General features: G+C 39.6%; 2 protein-coding genes across 4 annotated transcripts; both read left to right on the forward strand.

Annotated features, from left to right (window-relative positions):
• Positions 1 to 9,954: 9,954 nt before the first annotated feature.
• Positions 9,955 to 12,719, forward strand: naa10 (N-alpha-acetyltransferase 10, NatA catalytic subuni). Of its 2 annotated transcripts, none has more exons than XM_071476125.1 (8): positions 9,955 to 10,142; positions 10,301 to 10,399; positions 10,525 to 10,583; positions 10,673 to 10,718; positions 10,839 to 10,954; positions 11,105 to 11,149; positions 11,932 to 12,016; positions 12,169 to 12,719. In XM_071476125.1, the coding sequence occupies exons 1-8, from the start codon at positions 10,122 to 10,124 to the stop codon at positions 12,349 to 12,351; spliced, it is 654 nt and encodes a 217-aa protein (XP_071332226.1). In that variant the 5' UTR covers positions 9,955 to 10,121; the 3' UTR covers positions 12,352 to 12,719. The 2 variants fall into 2 exon arrangements, with proteins under 2 accessions (XP_071332226.1, XP_071332225.1); XM_071476124.1 differs by having other exon boundaries at positions 9,977 to 10,142; positions 12,160 to 12,575.
• A 2,069-nt stretch (positions 12,720 to 14,788) lies between these two features.
• On the forward strand, positions 14,789 to 24,296 carry LOC139620507 (SLIT-ROBO Rho GTPase-activating protein 3-like). Of its 2 annotated transcripts, XM_071476122.1 has the most exons (23): positions 14,789 to 14,888; positions 15,161 to 15,206; positions 16,989 to 17,078; positions 17,297 to 17,468; positions 17,613 to 17,775; positions 17,991 to 18,053; positions 18,137 to 18,265; positions 18,395 to 18,523; positions 18,778 to 18,999; positions 19,093 to 19,194; positions 19,732 to 19,911; positions 20,058 to 20,142; positions 20,411 to 20,438; positions 20,572 to 20,671; positions 20,806 to 20,866; positions 21,070 to 21,147; positions 21,296 to 21,424; positions 21,511 to 21,616; positions 22,081 to 22,308; positions 22,406 to 22,461; positions 22,562 to 22,772; positions 22,871 to 22,919; positions 23,541 to 24,296. In XM_071476122.1, the coding sequence occupies exons 3-23, from the start codon at positions 17,012 to 17,014 to the stop codon at positions 23,682 to 23,684; spliced, it is 2,502 nt and encodes an 833-aa protein (XP_071332223.1). In that variant the 5' UTR covers positions 14,789 to 14,888; positions 15,161 to 15,206; positions 16,989 to 17,011; the 3' UTR covers positions 23,685 to 24,296. The 2 variants fall into 2 exon arrangements, with proteins under 2 accessions (XP_071332223.1, XP_071332224.1); XM_071476123.1 differs by lacking the exon at positions 15,161 to 15,206 and having other exon boundaries at positions 14,826 to 14,888.
• The last annotated feature ends 631 nt before the right edge of the window (positions 24,297 to 24,927 follow it).

Raw genomic sequence — 24,927 nt, forward strand, 5'->3', positions numbered from 1 at the left:
GCTGATTGGATACCAGTTTACCTGAAGTGCTCTGAGTGCCAAGGGTATCAGGCCTGCGGGACTGTGAGAGAATGGACCATGTCACATTAAATTGTAAACAATAATAGATGTAGTCATGTACAGATGAAGTCAGCTTTTTAAAACGTAATTGTGAAAAAAACCATACAGGTCTGTGCAGTAGTGATAGCCCACAGCACATTATTGGTGACAGTGTGTGCAGGTGTGAGAGAAAGTAGGTGATTTAAAAGTTAAGTATTACCTTTTTTAAACTGATAATGACAAAGCCCTTTTTTTAAAATAAAAAAAAAAGCTTATGTCCACGCTGGTCTGTTGTGTGTTATCCCCTCTTATTCTTTCCTGACTCCTTGGCCTCGACCTTAACCTACATTTTCCTGTACTTTTCAGCATTTTTAAACATAATTTTAGTGGAATGTGCTTCACATACAAATAATGATGATTTATTTGTTGTTCAGTTTATCAAATATTAAGCCAAAGGAAGTGTGACACAGGTATCCACGTGACATTCAATCACTAAGTGAAAAACATAGCAACAGCAATAAAATAAACTGTCGAGGGAAAAAACAGGGGAAATTCCACCATCACCCAATCCACCAAAAGTCTCTGTATATGTTTGAAAATGTTATGATATTGTGAAACATTTCAAAAATATAAAATGTAGGTCTTCTAATGTGTGTCTTCTAATTTCAAGATGGGAGGTGCCTGATAAGAAGATTGCCAAATTGCAACAAACTGAGGGGTTATTAATCTTTACTAATCAGATTTTTTTTGTGTTTTTTGCTTGTTTGTTTTTCAGAGTTTTAAGACTTAAACTTGAGTCAGAGTTAAGTCACAAAATGAGAGCTTAACTAGACTTGGATTTGACTTCTGTGACTCTTTAAGATTTGACCTTGAAAGCAAAAACATAAAATTTTCACATTTTGACCTTGTAATTGCAGAACTGCAGAAAATAAATAAGGCAGGCCTTGATAGGCCTCACCCACACACTTGAATATTTGATAACCTGGGCCTGAAAGGATCTGGTCTCATGAAAAAACACTACACAGTTTTAAAAGGAAAATATTTAAATACAGCTATGAGAAACCTGAGAGAGATGTTACTTATGAAAAAGTTTCTTTCCCCTGCTCTGGCTGACAGGCATTGTGCTGGTTCTGTCACCTGTTTAGTGAACCTGTTTCATGTAAAGTGTCTCTACATACTTTACGTAACAACCTGAAATGACAGCTTGCCACACCAGGTCAAAGGAGGTCAGGTCAAGTCAATTCATTTATAGAGCAGGTTTAGACGTTACTCTTTATAATATTGATTACAGAGACCCAACAAGTCCCACCATGATCAACCACTCAGCAGAAAGAGACAGAAACCTCGAGCAGAACCAGACTGAGGAAGGGCAATGAACTGCCTCAACCAGTTGTGATGAGAGAGAGAGAGAGAGAGACAGAGAGAGAGAGAGAGAGAGAGAGAGTGCACGAGAGAGAGAAAGAGCAGAAAGAAGGACCACCATGCAATGATGATTTTGAAAATTGTGGTAATAGTGACACTAACACCACCAATAATAATAATTATGATGATAATACTATGACTACAACCACTAGTACAGATGATAATAATGATAATAATTGTAGCAGCAGGTGTTGAGCAGGATCATGGGGGCTGGAGGCAGGAAGACCTGGAGAAAGAGAGGGGAGGAGAAAGAGGGGCACACAAAAGTTAGAGTGTGGTTTTCAGAAAGTTTACAGTAATCTCGGACAACATGGACTACATTGTATATACTGGGTTTAACTGATTTATTGAGACTGAGACCGACCGTAGAATGGTAACAGATACAAAGCCTGAAGTTGTGAAAGATAAGAAACTAGCTGAAAGTTAAGGTGTAAAGATGAATTTTAAGTTTGGATTTGAAGGCATCAACAGAGTCAGACAGTCTGATGTCAACAGGGAGGTTGATCCAGGGGAAGGACAAGGCTCTGCAGCCAGCAGATGACTTATTTAACTTTGGGGACAGACAGAAGCCCTAAATTTTGGGAACGCAGAGCACAGGATGGAACATAAGGTTTGAGGAGATCAGGCGGATATGAAGGAGAAAGCCCGTTCACAACTTTGTATGTCATTAAAAGCACCTTAAAGTCTGTTCTGACATGGATATGATAGGCCAATGAAGGGAAAAATTGATGAAATATGGTAACATTTTCTGGATTAAGTTCAAATTCTAGCTGCGGCATTGTGAACCAACTGAAGACTCTTAGGACTAGAACATAGCAAGCAGAAAAACAAAGGGTTACAATAATCAAGTCTTGATGAAACAAAGGCATAAATTAAGATTTCAGCATCTGTCACAGACACAAAAGACCAAATTTAGCTGTTGCCATACATCGGGTGAAAGCTGGCAGTCTTTAAAGTGCTGACCAAAGGAGAGGGTAGGATCATGATGTGACACCCAGATTCATCCAATGAAAAATCACAGTTGTTGTTATTGTTGAGTTATAGTTACTTGATCAAACTGGTGTCTATGTCGAGCCGGGTAAATGACCAGTATCTCAGTTTTATCCGAATTTAGGAGCAGGAAATTTTGAGACATCCAGCTTTTTACAGTATGAAAACAGACCTCTAATTTCATAATTTGAGAATAGTCGTCAGCCCTTATAGGCACATACAGCTGATTATCATCAGAGTCAAATGAAAGTTATTTTCATGACCGTAAATAATGAATGAAAAGCTGGTCTAGGAGTGTGCAAAAAGCTGCACTGAGATCCAGTAAGAGGGGCACCAAGATGGAATCTCAATCCACAGAAATCAGAAGATTATTTACGACTTTAGTAAGTGCTGTTTCAGTGGAGTGACAGGTCCTGAGGGCAGACAGAAAAAAGATTATTGTTAGACAAATGAGCCGAAGTCTGCTGAGACACAGTACTTTTGACAAGAATGGAACTTTTAAGACTGACAAGTACATAATTAGAAATTCCAGATCAAGGTGTAGTTTCCTAAGTAAAGGTTTAACCACAGCAGTTTTAAAACTAGTGCAGACAGAAGTCAGTGATAAATTAACAATGAAGGTCCCAGAACTTGGCCAGAGGTCTTTGAAGAGTTTTGCTGGTAAAGGGTCAAGGAGGCAGGTGGCGGGTTTAGAAGCCACCACCAGCTTGGACAATGATTCAAGAAATATGTCAAAATTTTAAACACTCAACATGATGCTCAGGTGATTCTGCAGAAGGGGCCGTTTCTAAACTCCTCTACTTTGCTGCAAAGAAATCATAGAAAATCATGAGCTGAAAAGGGCAAGCAGCTAGAGATGTAGAGTAAGTCTAGCTAAAGTGTCAAAAAGAAATCTAGGATTGTGTTGATTGTTAATAATTAACTTAGAGAAATAGGCTGCTCTAGCAGTGGAAAGCACACACTTGTATTTTGATACAAAATCATGCCACTGGAGGTAAAGAGCTTCTGATTTTAATTTGCGCCATTTGTGCTCCAGTGTTCAGCTGGCGTGCTTCAGGGCATGTGTCTAGACTTCTTTGACCATCTAGTTTTGATGGTGAGAGTAGCAGCTTAACTCACTACAACAGAGCCAGTTGCCAAAGTGGAAGGAGCCAGGACCACTGGTCATTTCTCAGCAAGAGCAGCTACACATGCTGGGCCTATGTGTTGCATGGTAAATACATTTGAACTAACGGTATGAGGATAGGCTAATGTTACCTCAAATTTGATAAGAAAGTGATCTGAGATTACAAAAGTGATGGGAAAGACTGTTAGACCAGATACCTCTAAGCTATCTCACAGGATAGAATCAACTCTAGAGTGTAAAGCACTGCAGTGAGTAGGTTCACCCACAAACTAAACAAAATCACTGGAAAGACATTACTCAGAGGATCACAGGCCTCATTCAGGTGAAGATTAAAATCATCAATGATTCAAATGTCATCGGTACATGTAACAAGACTTGTGATAGATTGTCCAAATTCTTCTAAAGATTGTGAATAAGGATGAAGTGGTCTGTAAAGTACCACAAGGTGGCATGGTCGCAGTCTTTAATCCTGGAGAGGGCAATTCATAACTGCTAGGATTGGTTTCAGTACAAGAGCCTCAAAAGAGTTAAAGTTCACTTCAAGATTAGAGGTTAGTCTAAACCCTGGTAGCAGCATGGTCATTAGTGGAATCAGGTAGGGAGGCCTAAGAGGTGAGATAATGTTTGGTTTAAGCCATGTTTCAGAAAGGCCAATTACATCCAGGTTATGCTGAGGAATCAAGCGTAATACTTTAGAAGACAGTGATCTCATGTTTAGGAAATCTTGAGGGTCTTTTTGAGGCTTGACTTGTCAGCAGTAGGCGATAAAGGACGAGACATCTTGTCTATCAGACCAGGCCACACAGCCATTCGGGACAGGGATGAACTTTAAACCACAGGCCAAAGAAGCTGTGCTAGCACTAACAGGCTCGCTGTCAGACCCGAGTTGTAACAAACTCACATTTGCTGAATACTTTATAATATAGAAGGTCTTTAGGAGGGTCTGTCCCTCTCACAATGTCATCCAAACAGATGCTAATATTGCAATGTTGAGGCATAACTGTTGTATTCTTAAATGTTACATTATTTCTTCACATTCATTGTGAAATGAAAGACTTTCCAGGGACTGGGTGGCTAACTGAAAGTGTGTACCACTAGTTTAAGCCTCAGGAGATATGAAAGTCTGGCTTATGCATTGCTTAAATAAATGCAGGCTGCGAGGCTCATACAGTAAATTAACATCATCAGAGCATTTTAAAACTGTGCACTGCTGACCTCTAGTGGCAGGAGTCAGTGCAACATGCTATGAAATATATATCATACAAGTTTTAACTTGCTCATCACTGAGTATACTGGCATTATTCACTTCAAAATCCATTTCATGGAAAATGGGAATTCTATGAAAGTGGAAAACTCTTCAGATGTTTTCATTATACTAACAAATGAACTGTGGAAACATCCTGTTGAAATGGAATACTGCCAGAAGACCCTTCTAAAGTCCTTTATCTCTGTCATTAAGTTATGACAACTTCAACTCAATGGATAGAATAACTTTAAAACTGTTTACATACTTTGTATGTCCTTGATTTATCAGTTTGTTGTTCACATTTCTTAAAGAAAATTATTTTACATTTTATTTTGCTGCTTGTTCTTATTGAAAGAGTCAAATAAAAATTAAAGAATGTTGAGGTTATTTTATTGTGTTTTTTTTATAGAGGTTTTTCCATTTTTATTTTGAGGAAACTATAGAAAATTAACAATTAAGGGAAGAGTTAGAGACACAGTCAGTGTGAATACTAACCACTATTTTCCTTTTTCCTTTAAAGTACGGGAAATATTTAACATGTCTACACACTAAGAACAAATAACTTATTTACACACAGAAAGAATGAAAGGGTGAAAAGAAAATATCTACATAACAAAAAGAGTTAAAACCTATCTACACGATGAAAAGAGTTCAAACATGTCTATAAACTAAGGAATTAAACTGACAGAATATGAGAGAAGGCAGCTGAATCTCCCATGAGCAGATGTCTTGTCCTGTATAATGTTTGAGCTGCAGAGTGATATACAGCATGGTGTTTTATCTTCATCCCCTGATTATTGACGATCAAAATCTTACCTTTACAGTATCTCTCTGCTGAACGAGGGCAGGGCAGCAAGCTGAGATACACCTCCACAGGCACTTCAGTCTTCAGGGGTGTATACTTCCTGGCAGGAGCTATTGGACTCTGTATTCTCCCAGGATGGGACACAGAGACAATCCTCCCAGCATGTCCCCAGCAGGTGCTTCATACTAACATCTAATCCTCACACAGCAAAGCCCCACAGATCAGGTGGGCTTCATCTAAAATGATGCAGATATATCTAATGTCTCCACTGACTTACACATTAAAAATCGAGTTGATAACATTCAGGCTAAATGAAAATAAGCTGTTTTATGTATAGCAATGAAGGAAATGTGTGATTTTATTGAACAGCAGATTTGCTGAGCATGGAAGCTCTTTTTCAAAAATGTCCTGTTTCTCTCTGTTGTCTCCCAGAGGGAGATTAACTCAAACTTTTCAGCCTGTTGTACACTGTGACCACAGTTTTCTGCCACATGTGATTGGCGTAATCACTGAGGTGAAGAGAAGTTACACTTATAGTCATTTAAAAACCCTAGGTATTAAAGCATTACATGGAAGTAAAGATAATGTACCAAATAATATTTCAAATCAGTGCAAACTCATAACAAACCTAACAGGATGCACACTTTCACAGTCTGCATAACAGACATCAAAAGGAAGGTGTTCTTTCCTGTTGGTGTTGGTGCTGCTCTGACTACTCTCTTTCGCCTCCAGTAGTTGTGGTCATTTACGTGAGGTGGCACATCACACATCTGTAATCATTACAGGTGGTTAGGATGGTGCTCTACCTGCTTCAACACAACTATATTTGATTGAACACTGAATAAAGTGATTAATCCCTTCAACCTGCTGAGCTCTTTTTTTCTTTTTCAATTTACCTAATTGTTTATTTATTACTGTAATATCACATCAAACTTAACAGCAGTAGGTCTACTGAGACAACAGCAAAAGGAATCACTTATATACTGGCAAAGTATGTGGGCTACATCTAGATAGAAATGTCAGGCTCCAAGTGGAAACTATGCCTGTTTAAAAGGAGCATTTTACTGAAGGTGGATGTTGAATGCAAACCTGTGAAATATGCGATGTTTTATTTTAAAGAGAAATTTCTACAAGTTAACATTATATCAGTTTGCCTTAAAAGCAGCAATTGGTCATCAATTGATCTTCACATTTCAGTCATTACACCAAAGACTTTAATATTTTATATTTGATATTTTACATTAGCTATGTTTATGAACAAACTTACGTTGCATCAAAGTCAATTCCTTGAGCATAAATTTAGTTGAGATATTGAAGAAAATGGCTTGAAAAAAGTTTAATGATCTTAAAGTCCTTATATTCTTACATTCTCCATGAGGAAACGGTAACACGGGCCAAATGAGGTCGGGGCGTGAAAAATTGGCAATTTTTGCCTCCAGTGTCAGAATGACATGGAGGATTATGGATCGAGTTTCTTGAATATGTAGGTTCTCCATAGCAACCAGCGACATACCTCAGCAGACCAGCTGCTACTATTTAAGTAGGCTATATCTGTCAGGATATCTACATTTTAACACAAGAGAACCACTAATAAGAAGGTTATTTTTGGTGCAAAAACAACTGAGCGCATGTGACAATGGAATTAGTGGTTGTATAAATAGTCACACACGTACCAGTAAATTTGAGGTCACAGAGAAAAAAAATTGTAGTTTAACAAATACAGTACAACAGAAATCCTGTTTTACAAATCACAGATTAAGAAACTCATTTTGCTACAGTTGCTGCAGTGAAAGTGGTGCAAAACACATTCACACACCTGCATCAAAACTTGTGAAGTCATGGACAAAATTTGCATATCTGAAAATCAGAATGTGAATTTGTGCAATGAGAGTTGCACATCTGTGAAATATTTATTCACAAAACCTTTTTTTTTCTTGGATATTTTTATAGCACAAACACAAGTAAATAACCGCCACTGCTTGAATCTTCCGCTTTGTGTCTCAGATGGTCCTGCATGCTCTAAATTTTTCACCACATATCTGAGAAATATGGACCAAAAGTGTTTTGTACCTGTGGCACCTCAAGCTAAGCCCACCTCATACCATATTGGATTTATCATAACTACATACAGAGCAGCAGGTAATCACAGTGCAGTGCATCTAGAATTGAATGTATGAAGTTATTACACTAGTTAGTTAAACTAAAACGTTTTAAAAGTTAGTTCTTGTCACTGTTTACTGCTAGGTTAGGTGCAGCATCAGTGTTAGTCTTGCTATAACCATAAGCTAACGTTAGCATAGTTGTTCTGCTCTATAGCCTCTGAGTTTGGTGTAGCTCCACATGTAACAGTTCTCCATCGGAGCAGAACATGAACAACCGTCACCAGCTACAGTCCAAGACTGTTGAGTTACAGTCCATCTGCGGATCCAGAGACCTGCCTGCAGACAGGACAACCCAGGTCGAGCTGAGGTTAACTGGTCATCAGTGACTTAAGTATCTAATTTAAGTAATTACATATAGCACCTCAGAAATAAACACTGTTGAAACAAATACGCCATATGATCTAGGCAAAAGTGTTATTGGTTGTGACACAATTTGTAAACAGAAGACAGTGTTGTGGGTGAAGAATAGCTATGAGCTGACAAACATCAGGAAAAAGTGTCAAAGCAGCCACATGTGAACAGTGAGAAAGTAAATTCCAGTTGCATTTTGATTATGTTCTGGCCCGCCATCTAATGTATTATGAAAAAACTAGCCTGAGACCAAACTTATGTGCTGACCACTGATGAATTATATTGTAGGAAAACATTAATTAGTGCAGGGCTGTTTGAATGTTCTGTGAGATGGGCATACTTAGCTGTACTTAGCTTAACTCACAAAAAAAACTGTGCAAGTAATGTGAACAGTAAGCAACTTCTCTGGGCAGACAATATGGTCGACATCTTAAAATTAAAAACTCAACATCTGACAAACACTGTCCATCCACAGTGACATCATTTGAACAGCAAGCATCACTGATGTAAACACAGACTCTGGCTCCCCACCAGAGTCCTGCTCTGTCAGCAAATACGCCCCGTCCACCCGGCGAAGAGCCTGATCGGGGATGTTGTGACGGAGCCAGGTCTATAGATGTGGGCGCAACCGTCTCTGATTTCTCGTCGTTGGGTTAGCCCAGACTGACCATACTAAAACTCTTACCCTGACTCTTCCTCTCTTTCTGGATCAGTCGCTCCGTTTGCGGTGACATTTGATCCGGCTGCTCGAGCTGGCTGGTTGGAGACGCAATAATATAATAATAACACTATAATAATATTAGACTAATAATAGTGAAATGTAAAACCACATGTAGCCCAGTTCAGTTCTCTGAACATTCATGCCAAGTTGCCCAGTCCAACATGGCGGCCACAATCCAGCGGCCAATGCAGCCTTACTTATGAGGTGGGCGTGGCTTTAATTGCCACAGGTAAAAATCACTTTTGCCCTCCATTTCTCCAAGATATTTGGTGCAAAAGTCAGAGGGCGCAGAACTTGCCATTTGAGACCCATAGCGGAAGGTTCAAGCAATTGTATCCATTGACTTGTGTTTGTGCAGTATCCAAGAAAAAAAAGTATTTGTGAGAAAATATTTTTATGTGCAACTCTCATTGCACTCTCATCATTCATGTTCTGATTTTCAGATGTGCAAATTTTGTCCATTTTCACAAATATTTGATAAGGGTGTGTGAATCTGTTTTGCACCACTTTCACTACAGCAACTGTCGCAAAAAAAAAAAAATGTGAGCATGAGTCATCTGTGATTTGTAAAACAGGACTTGTCCACCCGCAATGAAGAATATGAGAAAATGTAACTGTTGTGTTATATTTGTGGGAGAGAGAAAAAAAAATCTACAAGTACGATTTTGTTTTCTCTGTGACCTCAAATTTACTTGTACACATTTTATACATAAACTAATTCCACTGTTACGGGTGCTCAGTTGTTTTGCCATGACCCCACCTTACAGGGCCACAAGGTCGGAAGTTGACACTGCAGACCTACTTTCATGGAGCAATGAACCAATGAATGTGGGGCTTTTGGGCACCGTGGGAGCAAGAGCAGTAACCTGATTGTTTATTGGTGGTCCAGCCTCGCTTGATTTACTTCGCCTGATGCATCCAAGTATATAAAGTATGAAATGTTGTCCACAGCACAACATCCGAGTTGTTAGCGAAGTTAATGTATTCTTCAAAATAAAAGTGTTTAATGGGGATGCCTGTGTGCCATTTGTATGGGTTACAACTTTTACTGTGAAGTCCGAGCGCACACTGTGGCCGGAAATAGGTGCCGTTATTGCGGCACGCTTCTTCCTCCCCTCCCTTCCTTGCTAGCAAGTCGGCTTAGCTAGTTAGCGAAACAAGCCCTTTAAACGTGTTACTGTAACTATTATGAATTGATTGATCGGTGTAGTGTAGTTGATTTCTGTTTTCACAGTCCAGATAACACCAAAACTAACAAAATGAACATACGAAACGCAAGGGTAAGTGTGCTTAAATCCTCTCGACAGCCATGCTGTTTCTGCTGTTAGCTAAGCTAGTTAACTACAGCCTACACGTTAGCTTACCAAGTATCGCAGATAAAGGGGTTTGTGTTGTGTCATGCAACTTTCTGACATTTGAGTTTTTTCTGTCATTACAGCCAGAGGACCTTATGAATATGCAGCATTGCAACCTGCTGTGCCTTCCAGAAAACTACCAGATGAAATACTATTTCTATCACGGATTGTCCTGGCCTCAGGTGAGTCACAGTGCAGTATTCCTATTTCTCCTGTTTCTGCGAGCACCACTACTCCTTTCAACTAAATCCCTACAATCTATACAATTTCTATGTGTGATACTCATTGTGTATTTTCTCCGTTTCAGCTCTCATACATTGCAGAGGATGAAAATGGCAAAATTGTGGGATATGTACTGGCAAAGATGTGAGTATCTGTAATCCGATATATTAGTTTTGCATCACATGGATAACAGAGCTGTACAGTTTGTTTATAAAGCGCTGAACTCTTCTTAGGGAGGAGGACCCAGACGATGTACCCCATGGACACATCACATCCCTGGTAAGTCTGGATCAGAGACACCTCATACATCTGTATTATTTATATTAAAACACTGATATTGCTGATGAGATATTTGGCTGGCTTCTCTGTGTAACAAAACCCCTTCTCTGTGTCTTCCAGGCAGTAAAGCGCTCACACAGACGTCTGGGTCTTGCTCAGAAGCTGATGGACCAGGCCAGCCGGGCCATGATAGAAAACTTCAATGCTAAATATGTCTCACTTCATGTTCGCAAAAGGTACAGGGTACTGTTGACTGGCTGTGTACTTTTATTTCTTTTGTTTTGAAGAATTATTGCATGTTTCCTGTTAACAAAATGTGGTCAGACTGTCTGTGTCTTAGTTCTCTTGTTCTCAAGAAACTCACCAATCCTTCCTCCCCACTGCAGCAACCGAGCAGCCCTGCACTTGTACTCCAACACACTCAAGTTCCAGTAAGTACTTTTGGGTGCCAACATTATTTCAGTAGTGGGTATTGATGTACATGTTGACAAATGAGTTACAAGAAATTGCAGTACAGAAGTGTCAAATATATCTCCGAGGTCAAAAAAAAAATAGACCACAACATTACATACTCAGCCCATAAAAAGGCTTTTTATATAACAGTGCACTTCACTAGACTGAATGTTATTTTTTTCTAACTACAACAGTAAGCAGCACCGCCAGTTTGACAATGTACAGTGTGTGTGAAAAAAACTTTTTTTGTCTCATTGTTATCTATCAGGTCTTGCTGTTATTGTCCACTAAAGAGTCCTGATAAGTTTTGTAAGATGTCCTGCTTGGCACATATATTCATTTACAAAATCAAATTTAAGGGATATTTTTCAAAAATGTTTGTGTTTTATGTCAAATATTAGTATTGGCTGTTATTGTTATTGGGTATTTATGACACCCATATGTTAATTTCAGTACTGGCCTTGAAAATCCCCTATCAGTGTGACTCTGCTCATGAGTTCAATTCCTGCCAACAGCCCCAGACACCAAAACAAAGTCTCTCAAATGTTTCAAATATTTGAACTTGAAGGTTTCAATCTCTTCTTCGGGAATAAAAAAATGTTGGAAATGGTGAAACCATTGTATTTATTTGTGATAAAATTAATCAAATTGAAATGCATCCTGTCTAAAAACTCTGAAATCATGTCCTCATGTCCTCAATGGCCCTGACAGATATCTGTACTGACGTTAACTGATATGTTATTCTGTTACTGCTCCACAGGATTAGTGAGGTAGAACCTAAATACTATGCAGATGGGGAGGATGCCTATGCCATGAAGAGAGACCTGGCCCACATGGCTGATGAGGTGACTATTCTTTACATTTATTCACTTGTTCGCACTGCACCAACATGATTTTCTCTAGCTCCTCTTTACTTCAGTGGATGTGTAGCCCTACTGAACTCACATGAGCAGTTTCTTATCATGAACTTGTTGTTTTTTCCCTATATGTCCCGAAGCTGAGAAAGCCTGGAGTGCGTGTTTCGGGTCACGAGGCTCCGTCTGGCCAGAGCCCATCGGGGTCTGGCGACCAGGAGAGGGAGAGCGAGAGAGACAGTGGAGGAGAGAGCAAAGAGCTGAGTGAAGTCAGCGAGGCAACAGAAAGCACAGACGTTAAAGATTCTTCCTCTGATTCCCAATGACACTGCAGTCCTAGACATTTTTAAAATTCATCCTTCGCCTCCTCTTTTTATCTCTATTTGACAATGTTCTGACAGTATCTCTGGCTTCACAAACTGTGACTATCTGTGCATCAAAGCCATTCCAACATTTCCATCGTTGGTTTTTCTTCAATCTTGCAGTGATGAACAAAGAGTGTTTGATAATGACATGGATCGGGATGTTATCTAAATGAAGCTAAAATGAATATTTGGTTTCAGCGTTTTTATTGGATTGCTGTTGTCATTACCAGCAGTGGCCCTAAGCTCTGTTAGATTTTCAGATTGAAAACAACTTGTGTTTTTCTCTTAATTATTTAACAGAATCACAGCAAATAAATCTTTCAAAATAATACTTTTGGTACGGCACTTTTTTCAGTAAGCAATCATAAACGTAACAGTTGTTCTGAGCATAGATCATTAGATTCTGATAAGTGAAATATTATGTGAGGATGTCTAAGTTAGCCACTATTTAGGTCTATGAAATGTCTAAATATATTTAATTAAAGCAAAACTTAATTATAAAGTAGGTGTCAAGAGTGACTACAGTAAAACCATCTACACAGACAGCAAATGGGTTACTGCTGAATTTATAATATCACTAGTATTGATGTACTTAAGGTGCAAAAGATCCATTAAAACAATTTGCCTTTGGTCAGAAAGCCCCTTCAGTATGCATGGGATTTTAAAATGTACAATTTTGACAACTGAGAGCATTACACACTACTACCACACAATTGGCCTGACCCTTGGACACTGATAAATGAGCTAAAAGCAACAGACTACACCAGTTTTTCACAAGTGTCACATTTTTCTACAAATAAATGCCATCAGAATCAAAACAATAATGCTACATATACACTCCTGGTCAAAAGTTTTAGAACACCTTCATTTTTACAGTTCATCAAATTTGCATACTGCATATCTTTGTTTCTGAAATTAATGCATATAAATGATAAAGACTATGGTCAAAAGCAGGGCTGTTTGCCTTGAAGGAATCATGGAATATTAAATCCTAAATTTAATCTCTACATTTGACTTGCTCAGCAGCCGAACACACTCATGACAGTCTTCTTACAATGGAACTCAGACATTGTGCAGAAAGTTAACACTGTTGCAGAAGTTCCCACAAATGTGTTAAACAGTTTTGCGTAGTTTTGCTTAGCTTTTACTTTCGGTTCATCCCCAACCAGCTCCATTGGTCTGAGTCTGGAGACTGCTCTTCCGTCACGTGAAGCCACCGTCCAGTTCTTTTCTCCTAACGTTTTGGGTCATTATCTTGCTGCAGGATTAACCTAGCGGTATATTCCTACTACTTCCTGTAGTAAAGTGTTGTCCTAATGACGCATCAGAGGTTTTTGTTTCAACACTGCTTTCATACAGACATATGGCTTGCAAGTCATCAAAACAGTTGGGGCACCCGTGGGAATGATTTGCATTAACGTTCAAGACTTCATTTACAGGAAAGCTGTAAGTTAACCAATTTCTTCATCCATGAAAATGGCCTGTTTTCCATCAAATCTACATGATTTTTTGCCGTTTTTAGTGGCCTACTTTTTTTTTTTTTTTTTTAGCATATTCGCTGGACTTGAACTGCTGAAATCTCAATAAAAACTGGTACTGTAGGAGCATTACTGTATATGTAAAATCACTAAGTGCAGTCATGTTGATGAAAGTCTGCTTTCTCCAATGAATATCTGACCTCTTGAACTCTCCTTGTTTATGGCTGAGATAAAAGATGCATTGGAAATTCTTGTTGGTGTTCCAAGGTTACAAAGTCCGCCATGCTTTAAACTGAAAAGTCATATAATCAAACGTGAATAAAACATTAACATTCAGTAGAGACTGTCTTCAATCAAACAGTGTTTGACCTAATACCCCATACTGACCTAAATATGTCAGTTTAATTGATTTTTTTTTCTTTTCATATGGTGATTATGCAACATCATCATACTGTCTGTTTGAGGAAGGAAACAAGAGAGAGAGAGAAGTACTACACAGATAACAGCAAATTATGCAGACTGACCGCTCACAAAGTTAGGCTGTCACAAATTGGAAGTAGCTGACTTTCACACACTTCTGCTATTTAACACTTTTCAGTGAGAGAACACAAAAACAGTGCTGCTGTTCAAAACAAGTCCTCAACAGTGATAAGGCTCAGAGAAATTAGTTATGTTGTATCAGTAGCAGAAGTTACCGGGGATTTTTTTTTACTGAAGTCAAAACCCCTCTTGGGTTTTGTGTGAATGTTTTACTTGAGATGAGGTGTTTTCAGGGGGTACCAGCCATATATCATGAACAGTGGTCATACTGTATGTGAGCAGATTGTGGACTTTCCCTGAGAATTCAGGGTTTTTCTCTCGCAACTAAACTCTAAAGCAGCTGATTTCATTTAGTAGCCAGTGAAAAGCCAGTGAGGAGGGTCTAATCAGTGAGAGCAGCTGGTGTTTGATTGGACAGAAAACCTGCTGTGGGGTTGAAGAGGCAGCATGAAAGAGAGAGGAAGGACTTGACTTGAAGAGGTTTCCACTCATCACACTTGCACAATCACACACTGATGCCTCAAGCTGAATGTGTGAGTGAGATGAGGGGTGAGAAAGTGACAGCAGTAAAGCATTGTGTGTGTGTGTGTGTGTGTGTGTGTGTGTGTGTGTGTGTGTGTGTGTGTGAGAGTGAGAGAGAGAGAGAGAGAGAGATGAGTTCCACTCCACCCACATCTATCCATGTCCAATGTGAGGGGGAGGTGAAATAGCTTACTTGAGAGCTTACTGTGCTATTAACTGGCATCATTTAGTTGCCTCAGTCTGGAGAAGAGACAAGTCAAGACTACTCCTCACCAGGTAGGACTCTTTTTCTGGATGTATTAAATCTTTATTGATTTTCCCTTACTGAACTGTCTCACCATAACAGGGCAGTTCGACTGTTTGACTCTAATAAACATGTTCTTGTTCTGCAAAGTGTGTGCTGTTATGAAGGATTATTCTGTTTGTTTATCTCAGTTATGTTATTGGCTACACACATAGCCCTCAGGCCATTAATGTCTCATAGTTCAGGCAGCTTCTATATTCTGGTACTTGTTGAAACCCAAAGTTAGATATACATCATTACTTTTACAGCGACTGACAAACCAGTTGCAGTAAGGTTAAGGCTAGCTTTATTAAAATATTGCAGCAGATTGTGACGACAGGAGGTGGTGATTCACTGCTGATCACATAGAGAAAGAATGAAAGGGCTAATGGAAAAGGGTGACATACGCTGGAAAAATCACTCTCCTTTCTACAGGGAATTTTGGGTTTGCTGTAATGTAGCAGTCATTTTAGCAGGTCAGTTGGTAAATGTTTCAGTTGGAAAAGAGTGCACATTTCAGCTGAACAGAATGCCGATGAGTGATGTTTGGCTTTTAAAAAAGGGGAAGTTGAGGAGGGGGGAAGAAAGAGAATGTGCATGATACTTGTGTACAGAGGGTTGTGATCCAGCAAAAAAACACCCTACTCTTCCCCTTTCTGATATGTACTAATAGAATCATATCTTGCACACATGAGTGACTTAGCCGTTCATTCTTAGTTTCTCAAAGGCCCATCAAATGAACATGTGGTTAAATGACTTTATCCATTGAGATGCTCTGGTAATATTTTTTTTCTGCATTTCTTTATTCTGCTGAAAACAGGCCAAGATGAATAGAAGCATATAGAAGCATTAGTTCCTGTCATACAACATGACAAAAATGGACCAGAAACTGAAACCAAAATTCTCATGTTCACCCTCAGTCAGATGAACTTGCCCCACTTTCTTCAACCTAAACTGGAACATACTTCAGTCATCCAAGTCAAGTCCAATTTTATTTATATAGCGCCAAATCATTAGAGAAATCCAACAATTCCCACCACAAGCAAGAACTTGGTGACAGTGGCAAGGAAAAACTTCTTTTAAGAGGCAGAAAACGTGGGCAGAACCAGGCTCAGGTTGGGTGGCCAACTGCCTTGACCAGCTGGGTTGACAGAGAAAGACAAAAGTAATAGGATATCTGCTTTAAAAGTTCGAGGTCAAAAGCAGCTGGATTTGTTGCTTTATTCTTGAAATGACAAAATATGCTCTGAGTGAGTATCACTGGTAAAACCACCTGTAGCTTTCCACATAAACATCCCCGCAGAGTTGTACGCCTTGTGGTTCATCCTATTTTCAGGGCAGCTGAGATGTTGCTAGAGCTATTTTTGCACCTCATGCATTTCTGCAGCGTGACCGGTGCACAAGGCAGCACATGCCAGCTGGTTTTGTAGTTGTCTGCCGTTCAGCAGAGCACAGCAGAGGGTGACCAGTTTGAAGAGATGTGTTACAGTAAGATGAACATGCTCTTTTCGCTCTTTGTGTGTGGCAGGAGGAAGTTTGCTCTGTGAAGAGGGTGTTACGGCACTAAGAGTGTGAAAGTTTAAAGAGAGGCATGCTAGGGTTGCAGCAGTGGATCATAGGCCTTGATTCCTACCCTACTTTCTCCAGCATAGAAGAATAGAGTAGCTTGCATGCACATAAAACACTCTGATTTTACAAGAGGGGTAAAAGGAATTGAGCAGCTGATATATTTCACATTAGACAGTGATGATAAAATATTGTCTTACTTTATACAGAATTTCACCCAGTTGGAGCAACAATGACTTCTCATGTGAAACTCCGGAAGGAGAGGGTCGGTGTGGTGGACTACGACACACAAATCAAAGGTGAAAGAATGACTGTGCCACTATAACATCCTCTTTATCATACCCCCGACTGACTATGATTTACATATAGTCTTTATGTAGGAAAAAAAAAACTTGTGAAATCTGTTTCTTACCTACAGCAAGACTTTCAGAATGAATCAAATTTCCTTGTGGTTCTTACTCTTTCCCCTGCCTGTACTATCTCTGCCCCCTCCTCCCCCCCTCTCTTTGTCTTTCAGAGGTACGTTGCCAGCTTGCAGACCAACTGAAGGTGTTGGACTTGCAACTTGAGCAGAAGAGCCAGCAGCTGCAGGACCTGACAGACTACCTGCGGCGACGGGGTGAGATTGAAAGCGAGTATGCCCGCTCCCTGGAAAAACTTGCTGAAAGGTTCACTTCCAGAATTAAGAGGTAAAGGCAGCCCTGCCTCTGGCAGTGTACATAATGTACTAAATTAACCAGCGGTTCTTTTGAGGATGCTATTGTGTAACATTCCTCATTATATCTCCACATGTTTGTGCCTTTGTCTTCCTTTTCTCCTCTACATATGCTCAGGAAGGAGCCCAGCAATCACTCAGTGGCACAAGTCTGGTTGGCTCTGCTGTCCCAGACCCGCCAGGAAAGTAAGGATCATAATGGACTGAGTGAGAGCTGCAGCAACTTCCTCATTCAGCCCCTCACACACTGTCTGGAGTACACACAACGCCTTGCCAAGAAGGTAGTTACACAAGCACTGACACACCAGCCACAAACATGAGTCTATAATAAAGACAAGTCTGTACGAGTACAATGTAACTGACTTGGTGCTAGAGAGACTATCACTTTCTTTTTCTAAATTTTATCCGTTGACCTCTGGAGACTGAAGATATTTTGGGGCACACTGTGTTCTGCCACCTTACTTTGTGGTATTTTGTCTCTACGTGATATTTCCAGAGTAAAGACATCTGTTCTCAGCTACAAGACGGACTACTGAAGGTTACCACAGAGCTACACACTGTAAGTGAGAAAGCAGCCACCCAAAACATTTTCCGTTTCCTAAACAAAGAAAAGAAAGCATTGCTGTATGCATCTGTGTGCAGGCATGGCGGACGTACCACCAGTACCACTCAGACTATGTGTGTGCAGAGGGGAAGCTCAAGGAGGCAGAGAAACAGGAGGAAAAGCAGAAGCAGAGTGCTGCTAAAAAACTGGAGAGGTTGATAGAAAAAGTAAATATATAAATATATATATATATATATATATATATATATATATACCCTTTGATGTAGTTTCCTGTACCACGCATGTAGATCATGTCACTCTTTAATTTCTTGCTGATAAATGTTTATGTGCTCCAGAGACAAGGTAAGGTTCAAGAGATATACCTGAAGTGCAGCAAGGCCCGAAATGACTACCTCATAAACCTGGGTGCAGCCAATGCCTCCATGAATAAGTACTACCTCCAAGACATCTCTACTCTCATCAACGTGAGTGCATCAGATTCCTTGTGTGTCTGCCGTCTTTTTCTTACCTATTCATAAACAAATACTGTGTATTTCTCAAGGTAATGATCTTTTTAGAGATACATCATCTGCTTTTGCCTTTTTGAACTTCATAGTTTTGAACTTCCCAACGGTGCCCCATTCAACCAATCAACAAACTTTCAAAACACTGGGACATACTATGTAGTACTCAGATGTCACCCAAAATATCATGTTTAAAGAAGATATGTCTCCGTCAGTGTGCGGATGTAGGCTACCACGTCTCTCTGGAACGGGTGGTGCAGGCTTACCTGTCCAGACGGTGGCGGGCTCAGCAGAACCTGAGCACGGGTCTGCAGCAGCTTGAAGGGGCCGTGTCTGGACTCGACCAGAGCCACGACAGAGATACCCTCCTGCAGGACCATTACAACACCTTCTCTATGCCCCTTCGGTTCGCCTATCAGCCCCATGACGGGGACCAGGTGCCTGTTTTGTGCATATAATGGACAAGTATGCTGTGTCAGTGGATTATTCAGCTGTTTTGCATCATTTTGGCACTCTCTTATGCCTTGCAGGTTTCTGAGGTCAGTGCAGAGTGTGAAATGAGATGTGAACTGGAGACCAGATTCAAACAAATACAGGCCAGACTGAAAGCAGTCAGCCAGGAAACAGAGGAGGTACATCACACCAACCCTTAGCGATTGGTTATCACTTTTTTTGTGTGTGTCGACTGTATCTGTTGTATTCAGAGTCACCATCTTTGAGTCCAAGGCAGAGTTTATCCAAGACTGTAGATACAATTATTTTAATGTTATGTTTTTTTTAATTATTTCATTCAAGTAGATGGAAAGTATCCTGAGCACAATCAAGATGTGAAGGCAAACTTGTAAATGTGTGAGGGGGGGGAAAAAAGAAGAATTGTTTGTTGTCTTAAAACATTTCTTTTGAAATGAATCATTTCATCAATTGTTAACCAATTTTGGCCAATGTGTCTTCAGGCTGGTAAATGGCAGGAACATACCCAATTTAAAAAGATTTTCTTACCACATTTTAAGTCTCAGTCACTAAACCTCAAGTTCAAGTCAAGCTTGGTGGTGAATGGTGATGATGTTTGTATTATACACACACACATGCCAATATGGTAATTCTGGCAACTCTGATAATTGAGTGCTGACAGCATCATATAAAGTTGTTATCTGTGTCACTGTCATCAGGTTAGTAAGAACATGTCAGCAGCCCAGTCTTCCCTGCTGGAGAATATCACTGATGATGATCTGGAGCTCAGCAGCGGCAGCAGTTCATCTCAGGACGGCAGCACTGAAAACCTGACAGTCAAGCCTAGTGTGGCCCGGCGCAGGGCCAACATGCAGGAAATAGAAAACCTCTACTTCACTGTGAGTCACATTGTTGAGCACGGTTTTGGTGATATGCAGTTGGTGGATACGTAGAAGCGGTTTTTGGTTTGACTATTGGGTTTTGGTTTATGAAAGTGACGGTAATGATAAGAAATGCTGTGAATTACATCTGACTTGTTTTGCAGAGAGTAAAAGAGTACCTTATTGGCAGCTCCCTGGTATCTAAACTGCAAGCCAAACATGACCTGCTCAAAGTGGCTGTAGAAAAAGGTATCACTTCTGCATTTCTTACTTAATTCCACAAGGCAAACTGCTGACCCAGAGTGTCATTTGAGAACAGCTGGTGCAATGTGGGTTATTATTGTGAGAATAGTTGGTACAATCTGGGTTATTATTGTTATCCGCTAAATTGTTGTTCCCTTTTTTTTTAACCCAGCAACTTAAGTGTTACATTTATATTTAATCCCATCTATTTCCCATTTCTTGTCACTAGCTGGTTCCTGGTTAAGCTAATTAGAATAATTCTTTTCCTCCCTAGCTGAAGCATCAAATGGACATCAACCTAGGTAGGGATATAAATGCTTTTTAAGACTTTGTCAGTATGCTCTTAATTGATTTAAGAAAGCCATTCATTGCAGGCAGATATTACAAAATGTGTCAAAAGACTGTATCTTCACAACATGGTATGTTGCTCTGCAGAACCAATGGAAAGTCAATGCGTGTCAGGAAGAATCACTCGAGTACCAATTTGTTGCACAACCACAAACTTTTCAATGGAGACATGCTATCCTTCATACAGGTAGCTACCATCATTACACCCTCTCACATTTTCCTCTTCCAGCAATTCGGACTACTGGGGGTATTAACTTCAGTTAGCAGTAACATACCAGACTTCCTGCTTCTGAAATTTATTACTAAATTTGTTTCATTCAGGCATCAGGACAACAGATTCCAATAGTTGTGGAAAGTTGCATTCGCTATATCAACCTCAATGGTGAGTATTCAAGATGGAAAGATCAGTGGACCAGCAGATGCCCATTTGTAGCTCCAATGCAAATGAATATCATAGACAGAGGTTTAATTTTAAATGTAGACTAGATCTTAAAGCCACTGTATAAAATAATTCAAAAGTTCCCAAGTGCCACCCCCCAGTGTTCATATTAAAATTATAAATATTATAATTTGTCTGTCCATCAGGTCTACATCATGAAGGGATATTTAGAGTGCCAGGGTCTCAGGTGGAGGTCAACAACCTAAGGGATGCTTTTGAGCGAGGTAGGCCTGTGTGTGTGTGTGTGTGTGTGTGTGTGTGTTTTTGTGTGTTTTTGTGAGTGTGTTTGGCATAGCCCATTCTTAGATAGGAGCTCCCCTCACTGTGGAGCATTAATAATGTGGGGCAGTGTGCTGTGGGATTCCCCTACAGGAGAGGACCCCCTGGCTGAGCGGAGGTATGACCTGGACTCTGTGGCTGGAGTGTTAAAGCTCTACTTCAGAGGTCTCGAGAGTCCCCTCTTCCCCATCGACAGCACCAACCAACTCCTAGAGCATGCTCGTGAGTGCATGTGTGTGTGTGTTGAAATATCAGATGCTGAGGGAATATAGCAGCAGCTTATCTTTCTTTCATCACCTTTTTTTCAGAAATAAAGAACGAGGCAGAGAGAGCTGCTCAGATCAAAACAGTCATCTCTTCCTATCCCGAACCTGTCATCATTGTCATGAGATACCTCTTTGCATTCCTCCATCAGTAAGTATTGTCACTTTTTGGTGTTGCTGTTAAGTAATGTATAACAGAATCACTTAAGTCTAATTTTAAGTGCAAACTGACAACAAATTGAATGGTGCCCTGACAGAGATAACAAGTTGAGACAGAGATATAACACACCAACATAGACAAAGGAAAAAAAGGTTCACGCACGCACAACATAGCAACAGAAAGGAAGCAAACCAAAACTAAAGGAAACGGACATAAAAACCAACTGAACATAATTTGAATACCAGAACATTTGAAAGGACATGGTTCATGTAGGAGATGTGTTGAGGTAAAGTTTTGACATTATTTTTTATAAACCTGTGTATGTGTATTGTCAAGTGTAAGAAGGCAAAAAAGCATAAGGGAATTTCAGTTTAGCTTCTTTTCACAGTGTGCCTCTCAAACCTTTAATTTCTGGCCTTCTTATTGCTTCATTGTATAATTTTGTTTCTCTCCAGTGTGTCGCAATACAGTGACGAGAACATGATGCAGCCTTACAACCTGGCTGTGTGTTTTGGCCCCAGTCTCGTCAGAGGGGCTCAAGATGACGACGTTGTCACCCTCCAGCCTCAGATCAATGGCTTGGTGAAGGGCATCATCATCCAGCACGAAAGCATCTTCCCCAGCCAGAGTGAGGTAGAAGGACCCATATATGAGAAATGCATGACACTAGAACAAGATGACTGGTAAGAAAAAAAAAAAAAAAGATGTTCATATCTAATGCATACACATAACATGGATTTGCTGTATGGTGGAATGATAATCTGATGGTGTTTTCTTCAGTGAGCCGCTTATTGAAGAAGGAGATGTAGAAGCAGAGTACACTCAGGGCAAAGATCGTAAGTTTATGTGCTGATCTTTGTTTATCATTTCTCTGAGGCTGTGGTGGTATCATTGAATAGAATAAAAAAAATAAAACATCAATGTGATGTGCTACAGAGATGGAAACAGGATCCTCAGCTGTCAACACACCACAGAGAAGAGAAGAACGTCCCAGAGCAAACAGCAGTGGCTCCATTGACCAAAATAGGTCATCAGCTGGACCAGCAGGGGGCGGCATCACTTCAGGTGGAAAGTTAATGCTTCAGATTCCTGTTGGGCCACAGAGCAGGCCACGGCGGGTCCCTTCTCCTTGCTTTGTGCGCAGAGAGTAAGTTCCACTAAATGTTGCAGTGTAGCAGCTGACTTGTTATATTTGTTTGAAAAATTAATATTATATATATTTGTGGTGTCCTTCTCTGCATACAGTATTCAGGACCACTCATCTTCTGAGGACATTGCTGTTCACGTAGACAAGGTCTGTTTTGTTTCTCAGTTGTTTTTAAATTATTAGTTCCATGTTAAAAGGCACACTTTTATTCAGGGTTTATACGCTTTAACAAATAGCTTTAATAAGACTTATTAAACATTTACCACCCCTTTTATTTAAATAAAAGATAATGGATTTTTTCACATTTTTTTAGTAAGTTGTCTCCAATTAAAAATGTTAATGTCATTAATGAAGTGTTTTTACAGCACTCTGCTGTTGTAAAAGCTGCAATGTGTCAAGCTTTTACGCAACAGATTTTGGTCCAGATGTTCTGCAACATCTTCTGGGGGTTAAATGGATAAATTGTCCTTTGGAAACGTCTTCCTAATGAGCTAAAGAGCTAAAAAGACAAAGCACATTTTGTACTTGGAGGATAACACCAGTATAGCTTAGCAAGATTCAAGCCAATTAGTTATTACTTACAAACCCTTTTATAAACAGTCTTTTTTAGAAAGAAGTACCAAATAACTAATGACTTAATGACAATGGTACATTGTGGCTTTTATTACAAACATAATCAGAAGCTCTCAAGCAGAAGGGAGTTCAGAAAACAAAGACAGTTTTGTCCTTTTCCTCTTGCTCATCACCATTGTTTATTTCATCTCACAGGAGGTCTGTCGCCAGATGGACTCGGTCTTCAAGGAGCTCCTCTCACGGCAAGCACCGCAGGATCCCTCCTCCACCACCTCCTCTCACTCTGTCCAAGCTCCCCAAAGGAAAGGGAAGCCAGGTGGGCGCAAATGGAAAGAGTAGGCCTCTTCAAAGCAGATCCACTGGGCTGAGAGGACTGGCATCAGTAGATGACATGAAAAGAAAGAGAGAGATGATAGAAATGAAAACTGAGGTGTGGGGTGTTGTGCTCTGACAGTAGCTTTCAACAAATCTGTTTCAAGAAAACTGAGATCACCAGCCTATAGTCACTTCACTGAGGTCCCTATGATTGGTCTTGGCCTCCTGAGTCAGGAGCCACACTTTGGACGGATGTGGACATTCATGTTTTGTCTAGCAGATCCCTGCTGTGACTGCAGATCAGCAGTGCAATGTAGAAACCGTGGATTACTTGAAATGCACAGATGTGTTTATGTACAGTTGAATGTAGTTAGGCAACTTATGACTTTGGGGTGTTGATATTCAACTTTTTTCCAGTTCAAGCCAAATTTTCAAATTAGTCAGTAAATGCACACCTACATACAATCACATATACATTCTTCATTAAATGTCTGTTTTCCAAAATAAAAAGTTGTTAAGAAAACTGTGAACACTGGCTCTTAGGAATTTGTAAATATTAATTATTTGTAAGAATTTCTTGACAAATTTGACTTATCTGTATATCTGGCTGCATGACAAATAAATATTTTGTCTATTCTCTCCGTTTTTTCTTTTTATATATACTGTGTGTGTGTATAAACTGGAAAGTGTAGGACATGTAACTTATATTTCTTTTGCTTAAAGCTTTGGCTGGAATTAAGTTTAAAATTTAGTATTTCAAATATTTCTTAATTACCATTTACATAAAAAGTGAAATAAACGAAAGACATGTTAGAAATTTTTTTTTTTTATGGTAACCAAATTACAAAAAGGAGCCTAACCACAGATTGAATCACAACAACAACAAAAAAGCTAACAGGACTTTGAAAGAAAAAAAATTATGGTCAAGAAACTTTGGCAATATACCTTTTCACAGGTACAGGTGGCAGGCATTAAAGACAGTGCTGTTTATTTATTTAAATGTGTCTTAACACTTATTCTCATACAGAATACAATGCCTGGAGCACAACAGTGGAACGCAGCCTTTATTGGTTATTGTTACTAGTTACACCTGTGCTTTCACTGTTACATGTCAAAATCTCTTCTGTGAAATAGGGCTAAGTAATAAAGTTTTGAAATATAAATACATGATAAATACAATGTTGTCAAAAATATTCAGGTCCTTTACTTCAGTAAAAGTAGCAAATACTAGATATTCAATATAAAAATATGTTACAAATGTAAGTCC

Source organism: Trachinotus anak, unplaced genomic scaffold (assembly GCF_046630095.1).
Source record: "Trachinotus anak isolate AG129_WGS33_773 ecotype Australia unplaced genomic scaffold, CSIRO_AGI_Tana_v1 ptg000004l, whole genome shotgun sequence".
NCBI classification, from domain to species: Eukaryota; Metazoa; Chordata; class Actinopteri; order Carangiformes; family Carangidae; genus Trachinotus; species Trachinotus anak.